Source organism: Phoxinus phoxinus (genome assembly GCF_949152265.1).
Source record: "Phoxinus phoxinus genome assembly, chromosome: 4".
Taxonomy (NCBI): Eukaryota; Metazoa; Chordata; class Actinopteri; order Cypriniformes; family Leuciscidae; genus Phoxinus; species Phoxinus phoxinus.
In genome coordinates, this window is record NC_136879.1 from 18014707 (window position 1) to 18040148 (window position 25442).

General features: G+C 38.8%; 1 protein-coding gene across 1 annotated transcript in view; it reads left to right on the plus strand.

Moving 5' to 3' along the window:
• The window catches only part of slc36a4 (solute carrier family 36 member 4), a 32207-nt gene extending 14238 nt beyond the window's left edge, over nt 1-17969 (plus strand). The window contains exons 9-12 of the mRNA XM_079611289.1: nt 6264-6362; nt 8418-8587; nt 9712-9881; nt 17238-17969. Of these exons, the coding sequence (XP_079467415.1) occupies nt 6264-6362; nt 8418-8587; nt 9712-9881; nt 17238-17533 (735 nt within the window). The 3' untranslated portion in view covers nt 17534-17969. The remainder of the gene's footprint in view (nt 1-6263; nt 6363-8417; nt 8588-9711; nt 9882-17237) is intronic.
• The last annotated feature ends 7473 nt before the right edge of the window (nt 17970-25442 follow it).

Consider the following 25442-nt stretch of genomic DNA (forward strand, 5'->3'; position numbering starts at 1 on the left):
AAAATAAGAAATATTACTTTTGTAATATCTTACTGTAAAATTAAGTATTTAAAGTCCCTATTGTCAATCATTTTATCCCTTAAAACTCATCTTTGATCACCAAAATGACATATTTAAGTGTTTTTTTTCTTCCTTGAAACAAATTCTTGATGCCTTAAAATAGATTGAATGTAACTCTACACCCTTGCCTCATTTAGTATATGCGGTTCTATGAATATGCAAATAAGCCCCGCCTCCACTCACACCAGCTCAGAGGCCCTGTCCTAAATGGCACACTTCATATGCACTTTCGGTCTTGTGGACTTAAAATGGCTGCCACGTGTCCGTTAAGTCCGTGAGACTGTAGGGTGTCCCATTCGTCATTTTAGCTCTCAGAAGGTCGATTTATGTGGTCGATTTGCGCACTCGAAAAGTGCGCACTGATGCGAGCTCCACAGCAGACTTCTTCCCGACAGTCAAAGCGGCGTTACGTCACGAAAGTGCGGACTCAGAGGAAGACCGCAAGTGCTTAGGGTGCCATTTGGGACAGAGAAACACTTGTTGACGATCACTTGTTGATCTGATTAGTTACAAGGTAGTTTGCCAGCGATTTCAAACCGTGTTTTTGAGACTGTCTTTGGTTCACTGCTAGCCTGGTCCTACCAGACTCTCGTACATTTCATTTGTACAGAGAGTCTGGCCTCTCTCCATTGGCAAGCGTTAACTTCCTTGAAGGCAGGTACTCTGGGCAGATCCAATAGTTTTAAACTTCAACAGAGTCACTCTGGATCTGCCATAACCAATCGCTAACGTCTGGTCGTGACGTATGCCGACTCAAACTAGCGCACAACCTCAACGTCATCGTTCTCAGCCACTCCCTCTGTTCGCTGATAAAAAATTATAACCGGTAAAAAATTGACTGAAGAAAACCCAAGAATACACCACAATCCCAGATGTAGTACTGAGGAAAAATTAAAATTAAGCGGATGTAGGAGGGCGGAGCCAGGCTAGTTTACTGCAGTTTTAAGGAGACAATACTCAGCAATGGTGTTAACTTATGAATTTGCACATAGTTTGTCTTAAAGTGCATTGAAAAGCACATTGGACATTATTAAAACCTTGATTTAACCTTTAATATAATAATAAATACAACAAACAGAATATTTATGCATTTGGCAGATACTTTTGTCCAAAGCAAATAGCATTGTATTCAAGGTACACATTTGATCAGTTTTCCTGGGAAAGGAAATCGAACACAGGACGTTTGCGTTGCTGGTGCCATGCTCAATAATAATAATACTATAATCTGATTTAATAGTACAACTGTAAAATTGCAAGACTCATATTTATGGTCTTAATTTCTTCATTTTCAAACATTAAACCAAATAAGCTTTTATTTTGGTTGAAAACTGCAGGAAAACCTTAAAGCTTCTCGAGTTGACAACATCTGTTTTTTAAGCGCATTACAAGTTTAGGAGGATGATTGGCACCAGTGTTGGGGAAAGGTACTTTTAAAAGTAATGCGTTTCAATATTGCATTACTCGCTAAAAATGTTGCTCAAACAAACTTCAGTTTGTGCTTCTAATCTGGATTGCAGAGCAATAGGAAAAACAAAAAAGAATAAACACAAATGTGATGTTTAACTGAAGTCATTTTTGCTTTTTAGCGAGGTTGAATTGGATCATTGAAGGTCTGCAGCAAAGACATTGGTTAATAAAGTGAGATTAAATGCATAAAGTATATTTGTGTAATTTAACATTTAATTATTGCACGTTTGCGTAAAATTTGCATTTCACTGTTTTATTAATTTCAGGAATACTGAATGTGTTTTTGTGCAAGTGAGATTAGTAAATGCATGTTCACATTTAGTCTAGAACTGCAATAACATCATGTTCACACATAACGCCTCTGAACTTAAGATTTCTCTCAACACGCGGACACGAGAGCTGTCAGTCAATACATGTACGTTACGTATTGAAAAAAAAAACTCAGAAATTTTGTTGTAAATTTTAAAGTAATTTGTTACTTTTCTAGTTACTTGAAAAAAGTTATGATTACATTACTGCAGTGGCGGGCCGTGCATTTCACACCTAGGCCTTCAGTGATGTCCAACCTGAATTAATAACGAAAAACAGTGAAATTCCTGTTTTTATTTTGCACCGGCAGTTATAGGGTTAATGCGGTGAGTTCGTGAAAGGCTGGGTAGAGAGAAACGAGCGAGTGCGTTCGGCTTTAAAGTGTAGGCTACAGTGGTTCTTGCGTTCTGATTATAAATTCAGAAAAGGAAACTCCCTTGTCTTGTCCTTCAATGGTTACAATAGTATTAATGTTTGAAAAAAGAAGTTGCTTCGATCATAAATTTACAAGAAAAATTAGGAAGAAAATATTATGCACGGACAAAAACGGGGGCAAAAAATGCATTATACTCACCAAAACTACTGCCTATTTTTTTTTATACAAAATCCATTCTAATTTCTTTCCTCAAAAAGACTTAAATTACTTGGATGTACAGGTTGTCTGTGCGTTTCAGTCCCAACAACCTTTTCTATTGCCATCGAGGCTACAAAGTGCTGAAAGTCGAGTCTGTCCCGACGTATTTCTGGCATAAGTTTTAATTGGCTTTAGTGCCTGCTCGACAGAAGCAGTAAACCGGGAAAACACCGCAAAACATGATGATGTGTAACGTTACAGCCGACACAAGCTCTCATACAGATTTTTGAACGATATCAATGAGATCAGCGCGACTTTTGGCTTCAAAATCAGCCCAGGCATAACGTTACATTGCAGTCAGTTCTGTTTTTACCCGGGACAGATCGATAGAGATCCGTGACTCTGCGTAATGGATAAGGGATTTTTTCCGGTAGGTTTGAACCTGCTGGTGGTCGAGGAAGGAAAGAAACATTAATTTGTGGGTTGAAAAACTATTAAATCGACAGGAATATACTTTAGTTTACACAGTTCGCTACTGATGCGGTTAGCTATCTCTGACTACCAGTAATAATAGTACACGCTCTGACCATCCAATCAAAGGGCGTGAAAATGCTTACGTTATTGTATGCCTGCTAGATGGCCCCGGTGCATTCAACTCGAAATCTGATTGGCTTATTAAATCTGACTGATTATCTGATTGGTTAAAGCAAAAGTTTCATTGCCATTCATTTTAAGCTACAGGCGCCCGCACTATCGATTCTGAAGGCCTCGAGGCAGATATATTTGACCCTGGCAACACATGATGGCTGAAATATGATTGGATAAATGCGCTAAAATAAACATACACTACTGGAAGCAGCGCAACCAAGAGAAAAGCTATGACATTACGAGAATGGACTATTGGGAATCATGTAATACTCATTCATAAAATATATATATTAAAGTTCAAGTCAGTGATTCTGATAATGTTTAGGCCAGCAGAGAAGGCCTTGCTGGCCCTGACGGCCCACCACTGCATTACTGGTAATGCATTACCCCAACACTGATTGAATTCATGAAATTTACTCCTGCTTCCAAACTTAAGTGTGAAAGCAAGTTGTCAAATTTCTTAAAGCTCAGAATCACTCTTACTCACTCAGTTATTTAAGACTCAAGAGGTCTCATGTGGTTAGGAGTTGCCAGTCAGATAGAGACGTGTGCACAACTTTCAGGAGAGAAATGTTTGATGACGAGCAGTTAGGATGGGAATAGGCCTATTTGATTAGTTGATTTAACTATAGAATATCCAATAGGTTGTGCGATTATTGTCTAAAAAAAATTTATAAATATATTTTTGGTGCTCTGGTTCATGTAACCAGAGGGGGGCGCGGCACTGCCAATAACGCACCTAAAGCTGTCACAAAAAAAGCGGTGTTTTCTGTGTCAAGGGCCGGCTGCACAGATGAAGTTGACGATGCTGACTTGCCATCTTCGCAGTATTGTGAACGCGCCTATAGAAAGTTATGCACATTTCATACGGATTACATAAGCAGAGTAGTCGGTTTCTTTTTGTTTAGAATTTTGTTTAAAAGTAGACATTTCAAGCTTTCTATTTATCTCTCATGTGTGTGAGGCGAGTAGCCTATACGCTGAGTTTCTGGTCATTTATGAGACGAGCTCCAGTTTACGCGCCGGCGCCATGTCCTGATTATATTGTCTGCTATATTTGCTTCTTATTTATTAAATCCAGGCAATTGGTTGGATGAAACATTGATTCAAATTAAGATACAATTTATACTAAATGAAATTCACTTTCAGAAAGGCTTTCTACAAAACAAAACTTAATAAAGTGGTCAAAATCATGTCTGACCCATCTTATGATCCTGCCTTACTCATGCTGTTCACTTTTCATATAATCAACATAGATGAAATTAAAAAATAACATTATATTATGTAAACATAAATATGATTTTTAAATCATAAAATCTAGGCTATATCAGTTAACAGCGCACTGGTTTAAAATGTGTAATTGATATTGGAAAAGGCGTTTATCTTTTAATTAATCAATGTATTCTCTTGAAAATGATTTATTGTCAAATGTGTGCTGAATGTAAACTCTTAGGAATTTCTCCATTCAATGTGAATTTATCTGAGAATATTCTTAAATAAGGACATCTATTCAGTGATTGGTCCATGCCAATGTCATCATCCAAAATCCCGTTTGTGGCACAGCAAAGTGTCGTGAATCATCTCTCAAGACTGACACTTAATATTTAGTCCTATTAGTGTTGGTAAAAACACACCGCGAGCGGGCATGTCGGAGTCGGAGAATAGCGTGGACACGCGCTACACACCGCGAGCGGGCATGTCGGAGAATAGCGCGGACACGCGCTACACACCGCGAGCGGGCATGTCGGAGAATAGCGCGGACACGCGCTTCACACTGCGAGCGGGTATGTCAGAGAATAGCGCGGACACGCGCTTCACACTGCGAGCGGGTATGTCAGAGAATAGCGCGGACACGCGCTTCACACTGCGAGCGGGCTGCGGGCAGCCGGGCACCCAAAAGATTGTTTGACAATCAATAATCCCTCACATCACTCATTTTTTTAAATTATTTTATAGGTGAAAACAGACTTAAGGAACAGGCTCCAGGGGTACCATTTAGCAAGCATAGGCTACGCTCAGCATCAGGGGTGTTTGTTGTTTGGACAGACCTTTCCCCACTGCTAAAAACAATCCTAAACGAAACACTGTAACTCTTCTCATTTTAACTTTTCTGAAACATTAACCAAGATGGCCTAGTATTGTTGTTGATATGAGTCTGTGTTGTCTCGTTTTTTCACCGTAATTCTTAAAGTTAACATAATCTGACTGAGGAATCCGAGAAGTAAATATTTTAACTGTGGTCAAATGTAAATTAACTTGTGCCTATTTAACTTTATTCAGAAAATTATTATTTAATTCTGCAATTTGCCTTCTTTAGCGATTATCATCAATTTGATTACACAGATATGAATTAAACTAGACAGCTAGACAATGGCATCTCTGAATTCAATAATGAAATGCCTTTAACTGAAAATTGAATGTTTAATCTTATTATTATACATTACTGACACTCTATCCTCCAATTTGATACTGTTGAGTGCTTTTTTACAGTAAAAAGCAAAAAAACAGTTTTGGCCTACTACAGTAGGCTATATTTTAATCTTTGATTACAGTAGGTTATACAAATACAATGGGTCATGTTAGCCCTGGTCCAATTAAAAAATATTAACAGATAGAACTCAGGACATTTTTGTTCATGTAAAATATACCTCATTGTCATGTTCTAGACTTGTTATATTTAGCTTTAAATAAAAAAAAATACCCCCTTAATATTGTGGCAGTTTTTTTCTCTGTGGTATCGAAAATGGTATCGAATATCGATATTTTTCAAGGTATCGTATCGAAGTTAGAAATTCTAGTATCGTGACAACACTAAGTCCTATACTTCACTTAAATGACGAATTTGATAATCGCATTAAGCCATATCGCAATTTCGGTTTTATTTCATACTTTCATATTATTTCAGTCTCACATGTCCACTTTTGTAGTCAGAAATGCTCATTGTGCAGCCTAGGAACACGACTGATACAAGCCTGTGCATGCAAACTCTCCTAAATTGCATGAAGCCACCAAATCAGATTGGAGTAATTTTTCTATGCATCAAATTGTGGGTGGTTGACACGTCTGAACCTGACACTTGATCTTTAAATGTATTGTTCCTGTAAGTGTGTGCTCATCTTTCAGCCTTTATACTAGAAAGAAAGACTGCAATTATAGTCATGTGAACCTCTATCATGTGTTTTATCCTCTCCAACTCTGTCCGTAGGATGTGAGCGATCCCAGAAGCCTGCCCTATGCCTCCACTTGGCGGAAGTTTCCCTTCTTCTTTGGAACAGCCATATTTGCTTTTGAGGGAATTGGAGTGGTGAGTTTATGATTCAGGTTTTATTTGATTTCGATACATCAACTATTTTTTTATTGGTATTGAATAAATTAAGGGATAATAATAATGGACAATTTTATTGCTTCGTCCACTGTCATTTCATGTTTTTTTTTTTCACTGAGCTTATTGCAATGCAGTATGGGATTTCCTCTGCAAAGGTTACATTTCCATATATATATATATATATATATATTGGCAGATGCTTTTATCCATAGCGACTTGCATATTTCTAGTGCAGTATTAATATTACAAAACAATATTACTTCTTTTAAGGGGCTATGTGTAAGAATATTTGTGCATTAATCGCTTTTTTTTTTTTTGCCAGTGTGTGAACAGTTTGTAACGAAACTTAAAAACTTTTTTGTTTTTGAAAGTCGTCTTTGAAAGCCTGTAGACTTGTTTTTCCCAGGAAAAAACGTCCTGAGTCCTTCACATAAAAATCAAAGGATGTGACGTTTACGCTCCCGAGAGCCTCTCTTCTGTTCAGTGATGCGTGAAACGAATGCTTATACAATGTTCAGCATAATAAAGAAAGAGCCATTCTGTGATGTAATAATGTGTCATGCAAAGAAAAACGATTAGTTCAAACTATAGTCTCACAGACAAATATATATATATATATATATATATATATATATAGTATATATCCTCAAATATACTTATTAATCAAACTATCATAACAGTCATTTTAATGACCTCATCTGCCAGTGAATCACAGAGCTGCTGCAAACATATCCACATCACTATGATCAGATGCTCTTCACTGCTGTTGTGTTTATTTTGTTATTGAGAGGGAAATGCACAGCACATTTAAGTATTCATCTAAATGTCACTCTCAGCAGCGTGAACGCCGTCTGGATGTTCGTTAACAGTATTTCCAACTTTTTGACCCCTAAGTGAAGAATGAAAAATAACTTCGCAGTGAGTGTATCGGAGCCTTGAATCACGTTCAGTCTAGGGCTGAACGATACATCGAATTTTCATCGTCATCGCGATATGAACTCCCGCGATGAACACATCGCAACAGACAGCCTGACACGATGAATAATGCCTGGTTCAGATTAGCACTAATTTACACGTTTTTGACTCCTAAAATCTTGTCGTGGACAAGAAACATGTCAGACTACACGTTGCTTTCCGACCAGTCATCGCGTGCCGTCACACACACACATTCACTCGCAAACAGTCACTCGCACGCACAGACACACAAACACACACTCACTGTCACTCGCTCACTCACGCACGCACGCACGCACGCACGCACACACACGCTCACACTTTCACTGGCGCACACACACACTCACTGTTGCACTCACTCACGTCTCGCTCACATATTCAACCCGTCGTGGAGGACCGTTAAAGAATTAAACATGCTATAGTCTTTCTGTCGTGAAGCATCGCAGACGCGACGTAGGTTGTCGCCCACTATGACACACTATACGATGACACGATCGAATCTTGCGTCCCGACGCCCGTTGTTATTACGAATCTCCACGACACCCATACGCCAAACAGATCGTGCCAAAATCGTGTATTCTGAACCAGGCAGGTAATAAACCTTTGACCTATCACGCAAAGAACCTATTGAAGCACTAAGACATGGGAACAGTATAGTTAACAATCACATTTATCGCAAGTCATATCGTCATCGCAATATTAAACAATATTATCGCACATCGCAGCTTTTTCTCATATCGTGCAGCCCTAGTTCAGTCTCTTATTACACAAAACATACAAGTTGCTAAGAACAAGCGTTTCTGAATTCTACATATAGCCCATTTAACATACATTTATAATGCCATGCATTGGTACCCTAATATTAAATGACAAAAAAGTAAACTCTACTGTAAGTAGGTGATGGTAAATTTGACATCTTACGCTCTTCTGACCATCAAAGACGATAGTGGATTTATTTTTTATTTTTTTTAGAATTAGAGCAAATGGTAATGCAAAAATGATATTTGCCATGGTCTCCGGAGTGTGCACGTGATGCCCGGAACCAATCAGTCTTCTGTATGTCCTGTTTTTTTTGTGTAGGTTCTTCCGTTAGAGAATCAAATGAGCGAACCGAAACGATTCCCTCAAGCCCTCAACATTGGCATGGGCGTCATCATCGTGCTTTACGTGACCCTGGCGACGCTGGGCTACCTCTGCTTCAGAGACGACATCAAAGGAAGCATCACTCTCAACCTCCCGCATGATTCCTGGTAACATACACACTTTTCAAACTTGCTTAAAAAGGATATATGCACATGCTATGGCGCGTTAGTGCTCATGTGGGAAAAACGGGTTCAAGTCCGGCCTGCAACATGTTCCCATTCGACTCCCTTCTCATGCTTTTCCGTCCTCTCTCAACTACCTCTAAGTAAAAAGTGGCAAATGCTGAAAAATCTAAATGTAAAACCGTCAGATCAATGAAGTTATCGCAGTTAAATTCAGAAGCAATATAAAAACTCCTCGTCCTCTGCTCTCCCCTGCGCTCACTGTCAGGAACGTCTCGAGTGATTGATCGCAGCTCGGAGCGACTTAAGATCAAATTACCAAGAAATCAAAACCAGATGCTTTCAAGTTTAGCTTTAACTAAAGGCTGCCATTTCCAACTAACTTCCATCGAGACGTTTATTAGCAGTTAACGTATTTCTAGATGTCATTAGCATCCTGTCAGCCCGAGAACAGTCCGTCACCAGAGCCAATATCTGATTCAGCAAACCGGCCGCCGCCATATAAAGCAGTGTGACATGCTTCTGAAACAGTTTTTTAAAAGAAACGATTTTATTATGCAAAGATGCATTCAATTGATCAGTACAGGCTTTTTTTTATATGGAAGTATGAATAAATCAAATAAATGCTGTCTTTTTTTTTTCAACTTTCCATTCATTAAAAAAATCATGGAAGAAATTGCATCACAGTTTCCACAAGAATATGAAGCAGGAATATCATATTTAAATGGAAAATCCATTTAAATATGGATTAATAATAACAAATGTTTCTTGAGCATCAGATCATATTAGAATGATTTCTGAAGGATCATGTGACACTGAAGACTGGAGTAATGATGCTGAAAATACAGCTTCAGTCACAGGAATAATTTATATTTGACTATATATCCAGATATTTTAAATTGTAATAATACTTCACCATATTACTGTTTTAACATATTTTGGATAAAATAAAGCATGGTGTGGGTTAATGGTTTTTCAAAAAGTCATAGTCTCTGCGTTGTTTCCTTTGAAGTCATGTGTTGAAACGGTGCATTGCATCAGTGACATTCCTCAACCCGTAATTGCACATTCTGTGATTTCCGATGTGTGTGTGTGTGTGTGTGTTGCAGGTCCAATCAGCTGGTGAAGGTCTTGTACTCGTTCGGCGTGTTTGTGAGTTTTGCAGTGCAGTTTTTCGTGCCGGCAGAGATTCTGGTTCCGCCTGTGTGTGAGCGCATCAGAAAGAGCTGGAGACGGGCGGCTGATCTCAGCCTTCGAGCGGTGCTCGTCTGCCTCACCTGTGAGTGTACGCACACACACACAGACAAGCACACACACAGACACACACAATCAATCACATAAGCGCACAAACACACACAAAACATCAAAGACAAACACAGGCACACAAACACGCACATAATGTGTTAGACAATAAAATTGTCACTTCCTGAGAAATTGCCGTAAAATATCTGTAATAAAAACGGAAGTTGCTGCAGTCAGGGAAGAAACTGTGACTCTTTTGTTCCTCCATCATCAATGAGTTGAACCCAACAAACACTGTCATGTTATCCGGCATTAGGACGCTTCTGGGAGGGAATTAAACCAAATCATTCTGATGACAGACTTTGGCTCAGGCGATTCAGAATGATATTTGAGATGCGGTGCGATGAAATCGGTCCACTGGTTAGTCCAGTTATCCAATCATCCACTTTTGAGGCAAAGTCACGTGAATTTTGTTGTTGTGCATCGAGAGATTTATTCAGTAAACGTGTTTCCATTGTTGTTTATGCGCATGTCGTCTTATTGAGTAAAAAAAGTATCCGCCCCAATTGAGCGCATACATTGTTTAAAATTAATTTATCTTGGCGTTTCCATAATTTTTTATGAGATAAAACGTAAAATTTGCATAAGATAGGAAACTGATAACATAGTTATAGTCAAATCTGATCTTTCATAATAAAATCAGTCCCAGAATGCACTGTGCTGAGCTCAATGACAACAAAAACATCCAAGATGGTGAATATGGGTTTGTTCTGCCTATGTAGGAAGCTCATGGTATGCTTCTCCATCTTCATCATTCGCTTTGTTTCCCTCCTATATTATCTGCACTCGCTCCACCCATCCATCTGTTCATTTATTTTTTATTTTTTTGCTTCTCATTTTTTTCCCCCTATTCCTATCTTCTCCTCATCCTAATCCTCCCTCTAGTATTCATTGATGATGAGAGGTGAGATAGTGGAGGTTTGTACCCCTCCCAAAAATGATGGATGGATCCTGTGAACCATTGTAAACCTGAAGGTTTTTGGATTACTTTGATATATGTTTTTTATCTTTGGAAAAATTGAGTCTGCCACTGAACCGTGAACCACCCAGAGACCTAAAATATGAAAATAAATATTTGTTTAACACCGGCAGTTGCTGTGAAGAAAGAGAAGGAAAGAGGAAGAGAGCATGTTGCAAGAATTGTGTTCACACGTCGGAGAGTGAATGGAAAAGTGAGTGATGGTGCGTTTTTGTATTCGAAACAGAGAAAAATGGAGTGAGTGTGTGAAACGCAAGCCGGTTTAATGTTATGTGTATATTTTATTCTATTTCATTTCCTATCTATCTATCTATCTATCTATCTATCTATCTATCTATCTATCTATCTATCTATCTATCTATCTATCTATCTATCTATCTATCTATCTATCTATCTATCTATCTATCTATCTATCTTTCTATCTTTCTATCTATCTGCCAATAGCTAAAATATATTGTTCCATTTATCAATCAATCTATCGTTCCATTTATCCTAGGTAGCTTTTCTATCACTTTAACTATTTTTACCTCTATCGTTCTTTGTAGCATCTACATTCTAGCTATCTTTATCATTCTAGTGAACTATCTATTGCTATCATATCAGCAACTGATCTATGATTTACTAAACTACCGGTTGTTAATAGTAACCATCATTCAACCAGTTGTTCTAACCACCTATTGTTTTATGTATTGTTTTTGCTCTTTATCATTCTAGTTATTTTCTAGAGATCTATCTTTCCTGCAATCTACCATTCCAGCAATTTATATTGTTGTATCCATCTATCATTCTATGAAAATACAATCTTTCTTCCTTCCTTCCCTCCCCAGTGTCTCTGCTCACTATTCATTTGTCAGTCTTTTGTTCTATCCATCTCTCTAGTCTCCTAGGAGGACATATCACGTTCTCCACTTATAAGATTTCCTTTATTGCGTCCATGACTCTTTTTCTTTTGTCCTGACCTTTCAGTCATTCGCTACTCTCTTTTCAAAGGTTTAAGTTGCAACATCCCGACATGAAAGAAACATGAATGCCTTGTAAATCCATTTTTTAAAGAACAGAACTTAGTGGCGTTTCTTAACTTAAATGTTCACGTTAATTCATTGCTAAACTACATTTATATTTCCGAATTGTGCATTTCTGAGTAAAGCGATTGTCGGTGGGAAATTATGTTGGGTGGGACTTGATTTTATCCATTAGGGTTTGATTGGTTTATTGTCCTTGATATTATTGGTTAATATTATTTTCTCTGCCCACACAGCAGAAAAGTAATTTCAGAGGCAGAGAAAGTCATTACATTTTGATGAAAGATTATGAAGAACAATTTTTTTTTTTTTTTTTTTTTACCATGAAATGCGCTGGTGAGCCGTGTACAATGAGACTATTAGGAAAGAAAATAGCAGGGTTCCTACTTTCTCGGAAATTATTTAAATGATTTAAATTATAAATGGAAACAAAAGTAAAATAAAACTTTAAAAGGCCTGGAAAAGTCATCTGAATAAATACAATTTTGAAATCCTTCACGTCTTGGAAATTTCCATAATAAATATACAATTTTCTAGTTATGCACAGCTCTAAATAAATTATTTATTTGCCTACAAATTGCTGTTTTTCAGTGCAAAACTTGAAAAGTATCTATAAACAGTGGGTCAAAAGGCATGGGAAGCCAGAAATGGGGTCATTTGTTTTTTATTAATTTTAATTTATTTTCATATTTCTTATATATCATATAATATATGATATGACTAATAATAATATAAAGTTGATAGATATAGAGTTTCAAGGATAAAAATAAATGTGTATATTTTCTCTTTAAACGGTATTTCCATAAATGATATATCAGTCTTAGTCATATCACATGCAGCTGCGTTTTTTGTTCCGTTGGCTTTTCTGCTGCACATTAGTGATGCGGATCGTGGTTATATCCACGGACACTGCTGATAATCTGCGGGTCGGTTGGGCCGAGTAATAAAAAGTAACAAACTGATTAATTACTGGTGGGTGGATTAGATATATCATTAATGATGGAAATATTTAGTCAGGTAGTAATTTCGAGATTCTAAGCTACGCAGTTGCAAGGTCCACTTTTTCAAGCAACTATGGAGGCAAAACAGGAGAGACATTTCAAAAAGCAGAATTAAGAACAAAGCAAAATTAGGTAGTTAACCAGGATCAATCAAGTGCTGGGTATATGATATGTAACTGCTGTGAAGCGCGGTTTATGACAATAAACTCATAAAGCCTATATCCAGCCTTTGCTTGGGCTGATCGGTGACATTCCCGTTTAAGTTTGAAGGGAGTAAAGCCTGTGTTTAGGACGGTTATTAAGGAATTGCAATTTTTACCAAAGAAGAACTTTGACTGTAAAACAGCCTACTCAGTGAAATATGTTACCATATCATCACTTTTAACACCGAATTAGAAAAATTGTAATGTGACGATCAGGTGAGGATATCTGAACCAGACAAAACCCTAGGTTCCGGTGATTCGAGTGAAGTTAGAACTGATCTCTTCTGAGGAAGTTTAAGAAGAGGCCCGTAGAAGTGCCGTTTGACAGAGGGGTAATGAGCTCCGAAGGTTGCGGGTCCGTGGCCCGTGCTGGTAGATAAAAAGATGAAGTTCTCATTCTGTCACTCACCTATGCTGTCTTTTATTTCTCTCTGTGTTCTTTCTGCCTGATGTCTTCCTCCCTCTTTTTCTGGCTCAAGGCCGTCACCCCCCTGAGCACCGTGATAGATTACGGGTGCATTGTATATATGGGAGTGTGTTTGTGGTGTGTGTGAGAGCTGGGGCAGAGTTGAGGGACTCATTCAGTGTCTGGTCATTTATCTCCGTCTTCCTGAAACTCTGTGAATTATTACCTGCCTGCCCTACGGAGACAGGCCCATCATGGAGCTCTCCGCTGAGGCCTGTCGCGGAGCTCCGTGATGGGGCTTATCACGCACCTGCACGCTGAGGCCCATCTCTGAGATTCCAAGATGCCTCTGACTCAACCACTTTGTAGGAAGTTCACTGGTAACACAAACGTTTCTGGTTCGATCCATACAAGAATCAAGTCAGTTAACTCCAGGTTGCTGCACTGACAGTTGTTGCCAAAAGTGATGTCCAGCCTAGGACAATTTACACCTTCACCCAAATAGTATTAAAAGTTTTTTAAAGATTATATGAGCATTGTGACAAGCAGGGTGGGGCCGAGAGCCATGGGAATGGAGCAAGGCCAGTGGCGCGAGTGTTAACTCTTTCCCTGCCAGTGTTTTTTAAAACTAAGTGGCCAGCCACCGCCGGCATTTTTGGTCATTTTATCAACACTTGAATGTGGCTAAGTTTCATTAAAAAAAAAGTGATATTTTTTGTCGGCACTGAGAACACAGCGCTCCCATTCTTCATCTTCATTAGTTTACTGTCTCTGTTTAACAGTTCTGTCTAACACGTTATTAGATAGTAATCTGGTAAATTTTTCATATACCGTTTATTTTCTTTGTTTAACCGATCTGAGTACCCTGTTGGTTACAGGGTTTACTTATACAGGGTTTTTTCCCAAATTAATGAATAAAAAAAGTATGTTGTAAATAAATATAAATGATATATCGGCCACCCTGCACTAAGATATCGGCATCGGCCAAAAAATTATAATAAAAAAAACAGTTTTGGTCGAGCACTAGATAAAAGGAGTGACGACAGTGAAGGACGAAGAGGACCAGGCCAGGGCCTTTGTTGTCGTTTTGTTTCAGTTTGTGACAGTCGTCCATGAGAGGCTGCCGTTTTACTTTCGTTTTGTTGTTTCTGTTTATTTTGTGATTTACGTTTATTCTTTGCCGGTTCACACTTCCTCTACCAATGTAACAATGTTAAAGGCTCTGGGAAGGAGACGGCAGGAACCAGTGAACGTGAAGCGGCAGCCCCTCACGGACAACTGCCGCATAAACTAAAACTATAAATGTATAAAAATAACAACATGAAATCAGGCCTGGTCCTCTCTCGTCCTTCACTGTCGTCACTCCTCTTTTTCTCCTTCCGGAGTTCCTCGCTCCGCTTCCACAGCTTTCGTCCCCGCCCTGCTTGCAACAAGCATATGCTATGTTCGAATTTCACTGGCGGTACTTTGACATCATACATCAATTGACATCAAACATCAATTCACTTAATACTCAAGTCGAACACACCTTAAATATTCAGTGGTCAGGTGGTACAGCGGCTACATGGTACAAGTTGTAGCTCAGAAAATTACAAGTTAACACGTACAGTAAATAAAAGTTATTGATATTACAATCATGTGAATGCTTTGTACAGTTCAGAATATTTATGGTAATAACGACATGGCGTGAATGCACCTATATTGCATAGTTGTGCTTGGAGTCAATTATTTTATTTGTGATAACGCAATAAAACATGCCAAATTCTGCGGGCAAAGTTTTTGGCCAGGCTGTCATACAAAGAAATTATGAAAAAACTAATGAGAATCAACTAAATATTAATTACTGATTATGTTGTAGTCAAAGTTTGTTTTTTCTTGTGAGCTTTTTGTTTTTCTATGCATTTTGTTTCTCATAATATAATAAAACTTGTAGCTGTAGTTTGTCTTTTTTTGATGAATAATTCTGTCAGATAAATACCTCAACAAAGTTTAGTCTTTGTTCTTCCCTCATATTAAAAAATATTTATCATATTTTATTTCGATGGTTTAATCAAATGTGTATGTCGTTAAAACAAATTTCCCCTCCAGACATCACTTTTGACCACTACTGTAGATCATTTGTTATTTTGGTATTTATTTATCGAATTTCTTTTTTTGTTGGCATTAATATACTGATATACATTTAGAATTCTCCATTTTCTTTGTTTTTAGTTAATGTTTATTTCAAGTGACAATAATGTATGGTTTTAGTTAACTTGGATTGACTCTAAAATAAGTAACTTTTGCTTCATCAGAACTCGTGTCACATTCCTCTAATTTTATTCATGGTTGGTTATTTATTTTCATCTTCATAAATATTTTGAACGTGGGTCCATGTGTTGGTTTATCTCTCATATCATGTACCGAACTGTCAAAACCTCTATCCTGAGGGTGGCAGTAGCACACAGAGACGGGAAACTGAAGCGTTCATGCGTGTTTGTGAGATAGTGTTCAGAATGCATGAGTGAGAGAGAGAATCGAGCGTGTGTTATGTTACTGGTTTCTTTCTGAAACAGAGAAGGAGAGAAAGAGAGAAGATGTAGCTTAGAGAGCAGGTGTGTGACTTCACACTAGAGTCTCATGAATTAAACATATGTGTACAGCCAGAGAGTGTGTGTTTGTGTGTGTGTGCTTTTTATAAAATGCTGCGAAGAGCGTTTGGAGACATTCCACTACAAGCTGCATGTGTGTGTGGATATCAAGTGTTGTGCCTTTGTTTTCAGGGAAAGGAAAAGGGGTTTTGTCTTCCACGTCAGCAAAAAAGATGAATATTGATTTTTGATTTAGTCCTTCAGCCACAATTCTCTGCTTACACTCGTCCACAAACCACTAAACCAGTCAGGATGTCACAGAGTTAAAAGACACACACTGCAGTTTAAAACCACAGCTCGATGAATTGTGAAGAAAAAGGTGCTTTGTAGATTTTTGCCTTATTTGGATGATTGCACAAACTGCACACATTTTTTTCATATTTTTTCTTTGTTGTAATAAGTGGTTTTTGTACAAACTTTTGACCATAAGTATGAAACTTGAACATGAACTCAAATTTTGCGACCAAGCTTTTGGCCCTAGCAACCACCCAGACCACCTTAGCAACACCCTAGCAACCATCCACCACACATTAGCACCTGCATTGTAATGCTTTATATATCCCAACACTCTAGCATCCAACAAGAACACACTAACAACGGCATTACAACACTATTTATTCCAACACACCATAACGAACCCATAGCAACACCAGAACAATCACCCAGAACACCTTAGCAACAAGATTTAGTACTTCTGTTATGTGCTTTTGTCTTGTCAACATGCCGAAGAGAACATTTTCCAATGCCCGATCAACCACTCTTAAAACCCTATAGCAACCCAGAGCAAAATCCTGATTTATATCCCAACACACTATTGGACACCTAGCAACACTCTACCAACCACCCAGAACACCATTTTTTTTTTCATATTATTTTTATTCTATTATTGTATTGACATATGTAGACTAAGCTTTTTTTTATATATTTTTTAATAGTTTTAGTTAACAACAAAAACACCCTAGCAACACCTTGGCAACCACTCAGACCTGCCAGCATCATTAGATTGAGTTTCTTATGAGCAAACACCACTCATGTTTTCTTCAGAACATGAAACATATAATTTCTCTCTACCTCTTTCTCTCTCTCTCTTAGGTGTAACCGCTGTTATGATACCGCGGTTAGACCTGGTGATCTCATTGGTTGGCGCGGTGAGCAGCTCAGCGTTGGCGCTCATCTTTCCTCCGCTGGTGGAGCTCATGGCGTTTCCCACTCAACCCCCTCCTCCTCTCCTCCTCCTCAAAGATCTCTCCATCGCCACCCTCGGCTTCATCGGCTTCCTGGCTGGAACCTACGTGACGATGGAGGAGATTATTTATCCCGACGACCAAGGACAGACCCATCTCCGTGACCATGGGAACTGGACCACACCCACTACCTCACCACCCTGAGGACCACGCCCACAAATGAAGGACCAATCAATCAATGAAGGCACAGTTCCACTGTTAACACTGTGACAGCACAGACACTTCATAGTGGCTTTGGGATCAAGAACTTGTCTTATTGGGGTTGAGGTGTATTTTATAGCTCAATTTGTTTGTCATTCCACAGGCACATGCCCGAGGTGTGCTACTGTAGGGTGGATGCGTGCTTGTGTGTGTGTGTGAGAGTGAGTGAGTGATGGCGTGCGTATGAAATATTTTCTCCGTACAGCCTTATTGGCTTTCCATGCCCTCCACCCTGTTCTGGAATGGCTTTTACTCTATCAGGTCGGTGGACCGTATAGCATGTCAGCATTTAACACTGCGGGAGAGAAATATTGCACACTGTAAAGAATGTATGTTCTCGCTGACTAGAGGTGTTATTAATAAACTAATCCTTTCTCCTGAGGCTTGTGATATTTAATTATTTTTATTCTTTTTTGACTGCAGCAATATTCAGTGGGAATTATAAGTCTTAATTAACGACAAACATTGAAACTTTTAATGTATTGCAAGCGATTAAACTGTTAAGTAAAAACGCACCCTGATAGTAGAAAACAAGGAAGTCTCCTTTTTTTTCGGAAATATTCAGGATTCAAAGCCGTATCGACCGTATCTGTGGACGGTTGTCAATTAGCACAGACATCATATTCGACTCGTCCTTCGGTTTGTAAAGACACGCAAAAAATCTTGTTTGTACTAGAAGGCGTTGAAGAATATTTTTAGTTAAAGCTCTTAATTTCTTCAATGCGAAAATGCGTTTCTAAATAATCCTGTTAGTTCTGATTGTCACCAAGAATCCTCTTGGTATTTACTGTTTATCAGCACTAATCAGTTTATCAGACTGTTGGTTAATAAAATAGAAATAAGCATTTATTTCATAAGTTTTTTTTATTTATATTCTATCAATTATTAAACATTTTCAGTTTAATTTTTATTGTAGTTTTAATATTTTGAGTGACAAAGCTAACTGGTGTTAGATCTTATTTAGGCTATATTTCATCATATATAGCACTAACAGTAAAAGAGTTAGAACTACTTCTGGAAGTGGTTGAAAGTGGAAAAGCTTAACGTTTTAGACCCTGTTTACACCTGTATTTTGCATCATCTACTTGTCCGTACGACCAAGGCGCATCTTAACCCGCTGGGGTCGGCAAACGCGCCGGTGCGTTTTGCTCGGGTTTTTTTTTTTACATAGCAGCAAAATAGACTCAAAATACTCTGTCATTTTTGGTCATACAGACTTAAGAAATATGAAAAAATAAGCTGTAAAATTTCTACTTTTTTATGTGTCCACTTACAATCGAAATAAAACATTGTGCTTTTGTAAAATAAAGAAAATAAACAGGGTGTGCTTTCTGCCTCCGTGAACTTTTTTTCTGGTGCACGTCTCTAAACTTAATACCAGGTGTAAACAGGGCCAAAATGTTTTGTGGCTGTACTTTCAGAACTATGTAATGTTTACATTTATTCAAGTGCTGTGCAAATGTCAGTATATTACTGTAAAAGACATTTTTCCTTTTACAAATTGAGGGATGAGTCAATTTTCTGTAGTACTAGAAAAGATAGACCCTATTTTGTATTGAACCTTTCCACATTCATGCAACCCAGTTTACTTCCACTTATGTTCTTAGCGTTCTTCAAAAGCGGAGGAAAGTTCTTCTAGCCATATTTCCAAGTGAAACAGGATAACCAATGAGGATAAATCTAAGGCCGTGCTTGATTTTATCCATCAGGAATAGATTGGGTCGTAAAAAATGAGCGGTTTTTCGTAGGGGAGGGGTTGAAAAATGAAGAGGTTGGTGATGCCAGCCAAAAGGAAATTAATTTCAATGTCAGAGGAAGTTATTAGATTTTGATCAAAGGTTATAAAGACAATACATTTTAGTCTTCGGACTAACGTGCTCTGAATCATTCACAATATGACCCGGAACGTGTATTAAAAATGTAAATCGGGTCCATTTAACAATGGCTTTAAATGAATCGTGCAATATATTCAGAAAGATTCACTCTTCCTTAAATGCCAGCGTAAATTAATTAAATTGCTCATTGTCCATATAACGGTCATCTGTGACAGAATTTAAATATGTCACGTTTAATAAGGTTATTTTATATAGAAATACAGATCAGTTCTGTCACCTGAGGCCTAACGATGTTCCCTCCTATTTCTGATTAATTAAATAGATCTGGAAAAAGCTCAGTGACACCAGACAGCCCTTTCTTACTATCTCTTGGCCTCTCTCTCTCTCTCTCTCTCTCTCTCTCTCTCTCTCTCTCTCTCTCTCTCTCTCTCTCTCTCTCTCTCTCTCTCTGGCTTTGGCTCATTAGTCGGGTCTTGTTTATATTCTCCTCGTGTTTTCTCCTCTCTCTGCCGAAAGCTGGACACCTGACAACTGGCACACGACACACAGAGAGAAAGAGAGAGAGAAAGAGAAAGAGAGAGAGGGGCTGATAGAATATGAAAAGCGAGGGGCAAAACTCGGATCAGAGAGAGATGGAGCAAATTAGAAGCTGAAAAATAGAGGGAGACGGATAGCAGAGCGAGCGAGGCGTAGAGGGAGGGAGGAAGGACGGGGGGAATTTTACACGAGATCTCCGAGTGCGTGAGGGGAGTCTGTCTGGCACGTGAGGACAAAAATAGACTTCTCCGAGCTAAATATAGTGCAGATCACAGAACGAGCGAGATGGAGTGAGCAAGAAAGGACTCGCCCGCTCTTTTGGAAATGATTTCTGAAGGAGTGCACCCTCCTCCATCCACCGGCTCCTTTTCGGGAAATCTATTTTTGACGTGCATGAAATTTAACATCTATCATTCAAATGAGAGGAAGTAGGACTCACTTTAAAAACGTGCATTATTCAGAGGGAGGGCTCTCAACGTGATGCGTATTTATAGGCGCAGGCAGCCTACGAAAAGGTATATTTAGAGTTTCATTCTTTCGTCGATCTGACACGCTTGGAGTTCTTTGCCACGCATGCGTTCGTCTGTAAGGCCAGAGACATGAACGCTTGACTAAAGGATTGCACGAGCGCTCGTCCCCATGAACACACACAGATCAAGTGAATTGCCATTTCCAAGAGGAAGAGCGAAAAATAAAAGACACGCATTTAGGATTTGGACGTGCACCAATAAATCATTCACAAAATGATTTAACGCTAGTCTGGTGTTAACAGGCATACTCTGCACAGGTCAAGTCTTCTGGCTATACATACAACCCAGTTTGCTTATATTGTTCAATTGCGTACACTAGCCTACAGTTCAAACGTTTTTGGGGTGGTTGAGTTTTTTAAGATTCCTTTAATGTTTTAAGTATGTTTAAATATAAGTATTAATGTCTTTAAAATAAAGTGAGTGAGTGAGTGAGTGAGTGAGTGAGTGAGTGAGTGAGTGAGTGAGTGAGTGAGTGAGTGAGTACAGATGAGTCAAAACATTATGAACACCCGCCTAATATGCTAACGTCATATTAATTGGTCCTCCGCTTGCTGCCAAAAAGCACCGACCCGCCGAGGCATGAACTCAACAAGAGCTCTGAAGGTGTCCTGTGGTCTCTGGCACAAAAGACATTCTCCTTCAATTCCTGTAGTGTGCGAGGTGGAGCCACCATGGATCGAACTTGTTGGTCCAGCTCATCCCACAGATGCTCAATTGGATTGAGATCTGGGGAATTTGGAGGCCAGGGCAACACCTTGAACTCTTCATCATGTTACTCACACCGTTCCAGCAGAACATTGACCAGAGCATCACAATCCCTCCAACGGTTTGTCATTGTCCCACAGTGCGTCCTTGTGCGTCATTTACCTGGGGAAGTGATGGGACATGTACCCGGCCGTCCATGTGACGTAAAAGAAAGCATGACTCATCATCAGTCAGGACGAACTTCTTCCACTGCTCGCGTGCCCATTATAGGCGATGGTGGACACTCTGGAGCTATGCAGCCCAAGATCCATCATTCCTCCCATAACCATCATTAAAATGTAGTGTGACTTGGGCCACAGTAGACCTTCTGTTGGCCCTGACCAGATGGGATAGCCTTCGTTGCCCTCATGAATAATGAGCCTTGGGCGCCCAACACTCAGTCACTGGTTTGTGGTTTGTCCCTCCTCTGACCTGTTGGTAGATTCTCAGCGCTGCTGACCGAGAGCAACAAGCCTCTCCGTTTCAGAGATACTCTGACTCAGTCATAGAAATGTGTCCCTTGTAAAAGTCTCTCGTGTCTTTACTCCTGCCCATTTCTGCTGCATCCAACACATTGACGAATTGTTCACAGAACTTGACTTTTGACCTCACTTATGAGTGGTCAATGTTTTGGCTCATCATCAGTGTATGTTCTTCAGTACAAAAACGGGTGTTTATTTGAGCTTCTGTATTTTCCAAGTGAAGAAGAATATGAGAATAAATCTTGGGTGGTGCTTGATTTTTTTTTTCAAGCAACAATGCATGAAATTGAACGTAGCAAGCAGCATTTGTACTGTCGTTTTTTGGACTTAAAAGTGTGCATGCAACAAATAATGATGCTACTATGGTATACATCCCCCAAATTTTTGTTGTTGTTGTTGTTGCATGCATTATATGTGTGGTGAATTTCACTAACACAGATTGAACGGATATTTTAATGAATGAATGCTACCGCTCTGTGTGTATGCGCACAATGAAATGCATGGATTCTTGGTGTGTGAACGAGATCGTGTGTCTACAGAAGATGGAGTGAGACGGATGTGTCTACCCCGCAGTGATCAGTAATGTATGAGCTGATTCAGGCTTGGCTAAACGTTCAGAGTAATGGATGGGAAGAGCCAAGCCTGTCTAAACGCTCACAGAGCCCGTCTGTGATAACTGACAGGTCATCTGTGGCTCCCAGAGCAGACCGTGTCATCATTACACATCCTCCGTCAAAATCACTGCAATCCATTATCTTTATGTATTTGTGCTTGTGAAACAAAATATGATTGTTTACCGTTCTATAAATCTGAATCTGAAAAACGCAGATGAAAAAATGCCTGAATTGCCCTTCAGGGATCAGTGAAGCATCTTCCTATCAGACATCAAGTCCTTGTTTTGCAAGTCAAATCTGAGATGATGATCGAAAAGAATTTGAGGCACGTATCAAATTACAAGACTGGATTTTGATTTGTGAACAAAAAGTCCACACTACTGAAGCTAATGAAACATTATGCAGCAGTGTGCTTGTCACAAACTACCAATAAACATGAAATATAAAATCAAAACCTACATAGGAAGTATCCTTATAAAATGGAAAATAGGTTTTGGAACCGAGCTTGTCACCTTTTTGCCTGTTGCCAACAACAGAAAAATAAGCATAATCTGTGCAACAAAGTAATTTAAAAAAAAAAACATCCACAGATTCAATGATCAAATTCTTTTGTAAAATAGTGTAATATCAAAGTCCCTTTAGGGCAAGTCATTTCACTCGGCAGCCATCTTTGAAATGCCTCTCAGGCAGCTATTTCAGGCATGTAAGTGCAGCTCTCATCTTTTTGACTGGGGAAACATTAAATTCTCCAAATCTGTTCACCAAGCTTATGATTAAAGCTACAATATGTAATTTTTTTCACCGCTAGGGGTCGCTAACCTTTTACAATAACAAAGGCGTAGCTTGATGACGCAAAATATCAGCGGAATTATGAAACTTGTCGTCAAGCTGATGGATCTAATAATGTTTATGGATGAGTGAATGCATTGTTTTTAACATGACTGTGGAATAAAGCAGGGCGTGATTGCTAATGAGAGACAGATATATCAGCGCCACACGCGATGTGACGCGAGTCCCGCGGATATGAAGGAATTTAAAGGACATTTAATTCTAACGAACTACCTGCAAGTGCTGAATTACTACTCACACAGGTCAGTTAATTAGATGAATTAAACTTGTGAAGTAACGCAGCGCTGTTCACTTAGTCTACACTATCACACTAAACTGCATTTGAGTGTGGTGAAAGTTATAATGTTATTATATGTGTTAGTTTGTTGGCTGTATGAGACTAGCAGTAAACTAGATTAACATTAGAATAACATACTGATCATGTTCTAACATTTCATAATGTTGAACTATATAACATTGATTCGTTTTATGTATATTTGCTCACCTGTCTAATAAACTAGCCTACATGTAAGAGTGGTGTCTCTGTCAAGTCGAAGTTAGTCGTGGACGTGGAGCTCTCGGCGTCTCGAAAACGCCACGCTGATATTGATCCTCGTTTTAGTTCTCCTTTTGTTCCAAAGTCTGCTTGCCATGGTCTATAATGTTTGAACGAAATAACAACAGCGTGAGCGTGCCTAGACTTAACACAGTTGTCCACGTCTGTCGCCATGGTTACTATAGCAGTATGAGCGGAAACCAGGGATAACGCAGATATTATGTCATTGACAGGCGACAAGTGAACAGAGTCCGGGACGGCTCATTATTTAAAATTGGAATTTCTCTGAAATTAAAAATCTTTGGGAACTTTTGGGATATTGTAAGTAATATATAGTGTAATATCTACTGCAGGAAATATATCACACTGTGCAAGTGATTTTTGGATATTTTATTACAAGATTCTTACATATTGTACCTTTAAATGTCATACCTATTTGAAATCACCAATGAAATCTGACAACTGTACAAAAAATGAACAAAAAAATAGTTCAAATTCTTTTTCATGAATTGAGCATTTTTGCTTTTGTGTTTCAAAACACTTTCTATAGAAACTGGAGTTTCTCAAGGCAGCTGCAGTGACGCTCTAGACTTCACGCGGCACTTCACAGCATCTGATTTGAAGCAGCGAATGGTGGTTTGAAATTTTGTCCGACTTGAGACAGAGATGGTCTTAATATTGGGAGATACGAGGGTCCGTGGCTCTACCATTGGAAAAAGCTTTTTTTTTATAACAGCTCTTTTCATGCAACCACTACGGGAAGCAGAAAGTATTCGACTTGACAGCTTTTTCAAATCCTTCCCCAACTACAAGCGCCTTTGTAAGTCTTTGGTAATATTCAGGTGGATAGCTAGCTTGCTAAGTATAGCACTGTGTAAAACAGTATTGTTTAGCAAATGTGAGTCACTTCATGCTATTTTGTGGATTAATGTTCCTTTTTATGATGCATCTGTGATTCAAATCTTGTTGCAAATCTTTTTTTGTTGTTGCTAAGAGGGCCAGAGCGGATTAACGTGCTTATTGATTTCTGGGGTAGAAATCTAACTGTGCCAAAATGTACTATGCATATGGTGATGGTTGTCGGTTTTGGAAATTGTGATGCTTGTGGAAAATTTGTTGATTTCACTGACAATGACTGGCTTGCTGTTTTTTTCCAAATCCTTTCAAATCACTAACAAGCACTAATTATCTATAGATTGTGTTGTGCAAATCATGTATTTTTATTTTTTAACTTTGCTGATTTTGAACCTACTTTGTATTGTTATAATGTCAGTAGTGTACGTAAATGAACAATGTTTACTCGTTCTCCGTGTTACCTGGACCGAGAAATTCACGTTTATTTGTCAGAAAAAGTCCGCTGGATGATGCAAAACACATTTGACAGCTCCAGGGCTTTTGTGAAAACTACAGATTATATACTTCCGCATTTTTGTATCCCCGCCCATCGACAGAGGTTAATCAACAGAATTTATTTCAAGCAGTGGCATAACAATTTTATCACAATTCAAATTCAGGCTCAGTCTGTCAAACACACATCTGTGCCATAGAGATCACAGTCCCACAGCATACATGCGACTAATAAGAGCATTATTCCTCACCTTTCTTCGATACGGAAGAACACGCCATCCTCTTCGTGGATTTGTGGATTGAGAAAACTCAATCCGACCACATTGACATCAATGAAATATCCATAGAGACCCAACCACCTCCAAGACAAAGCTCTAGA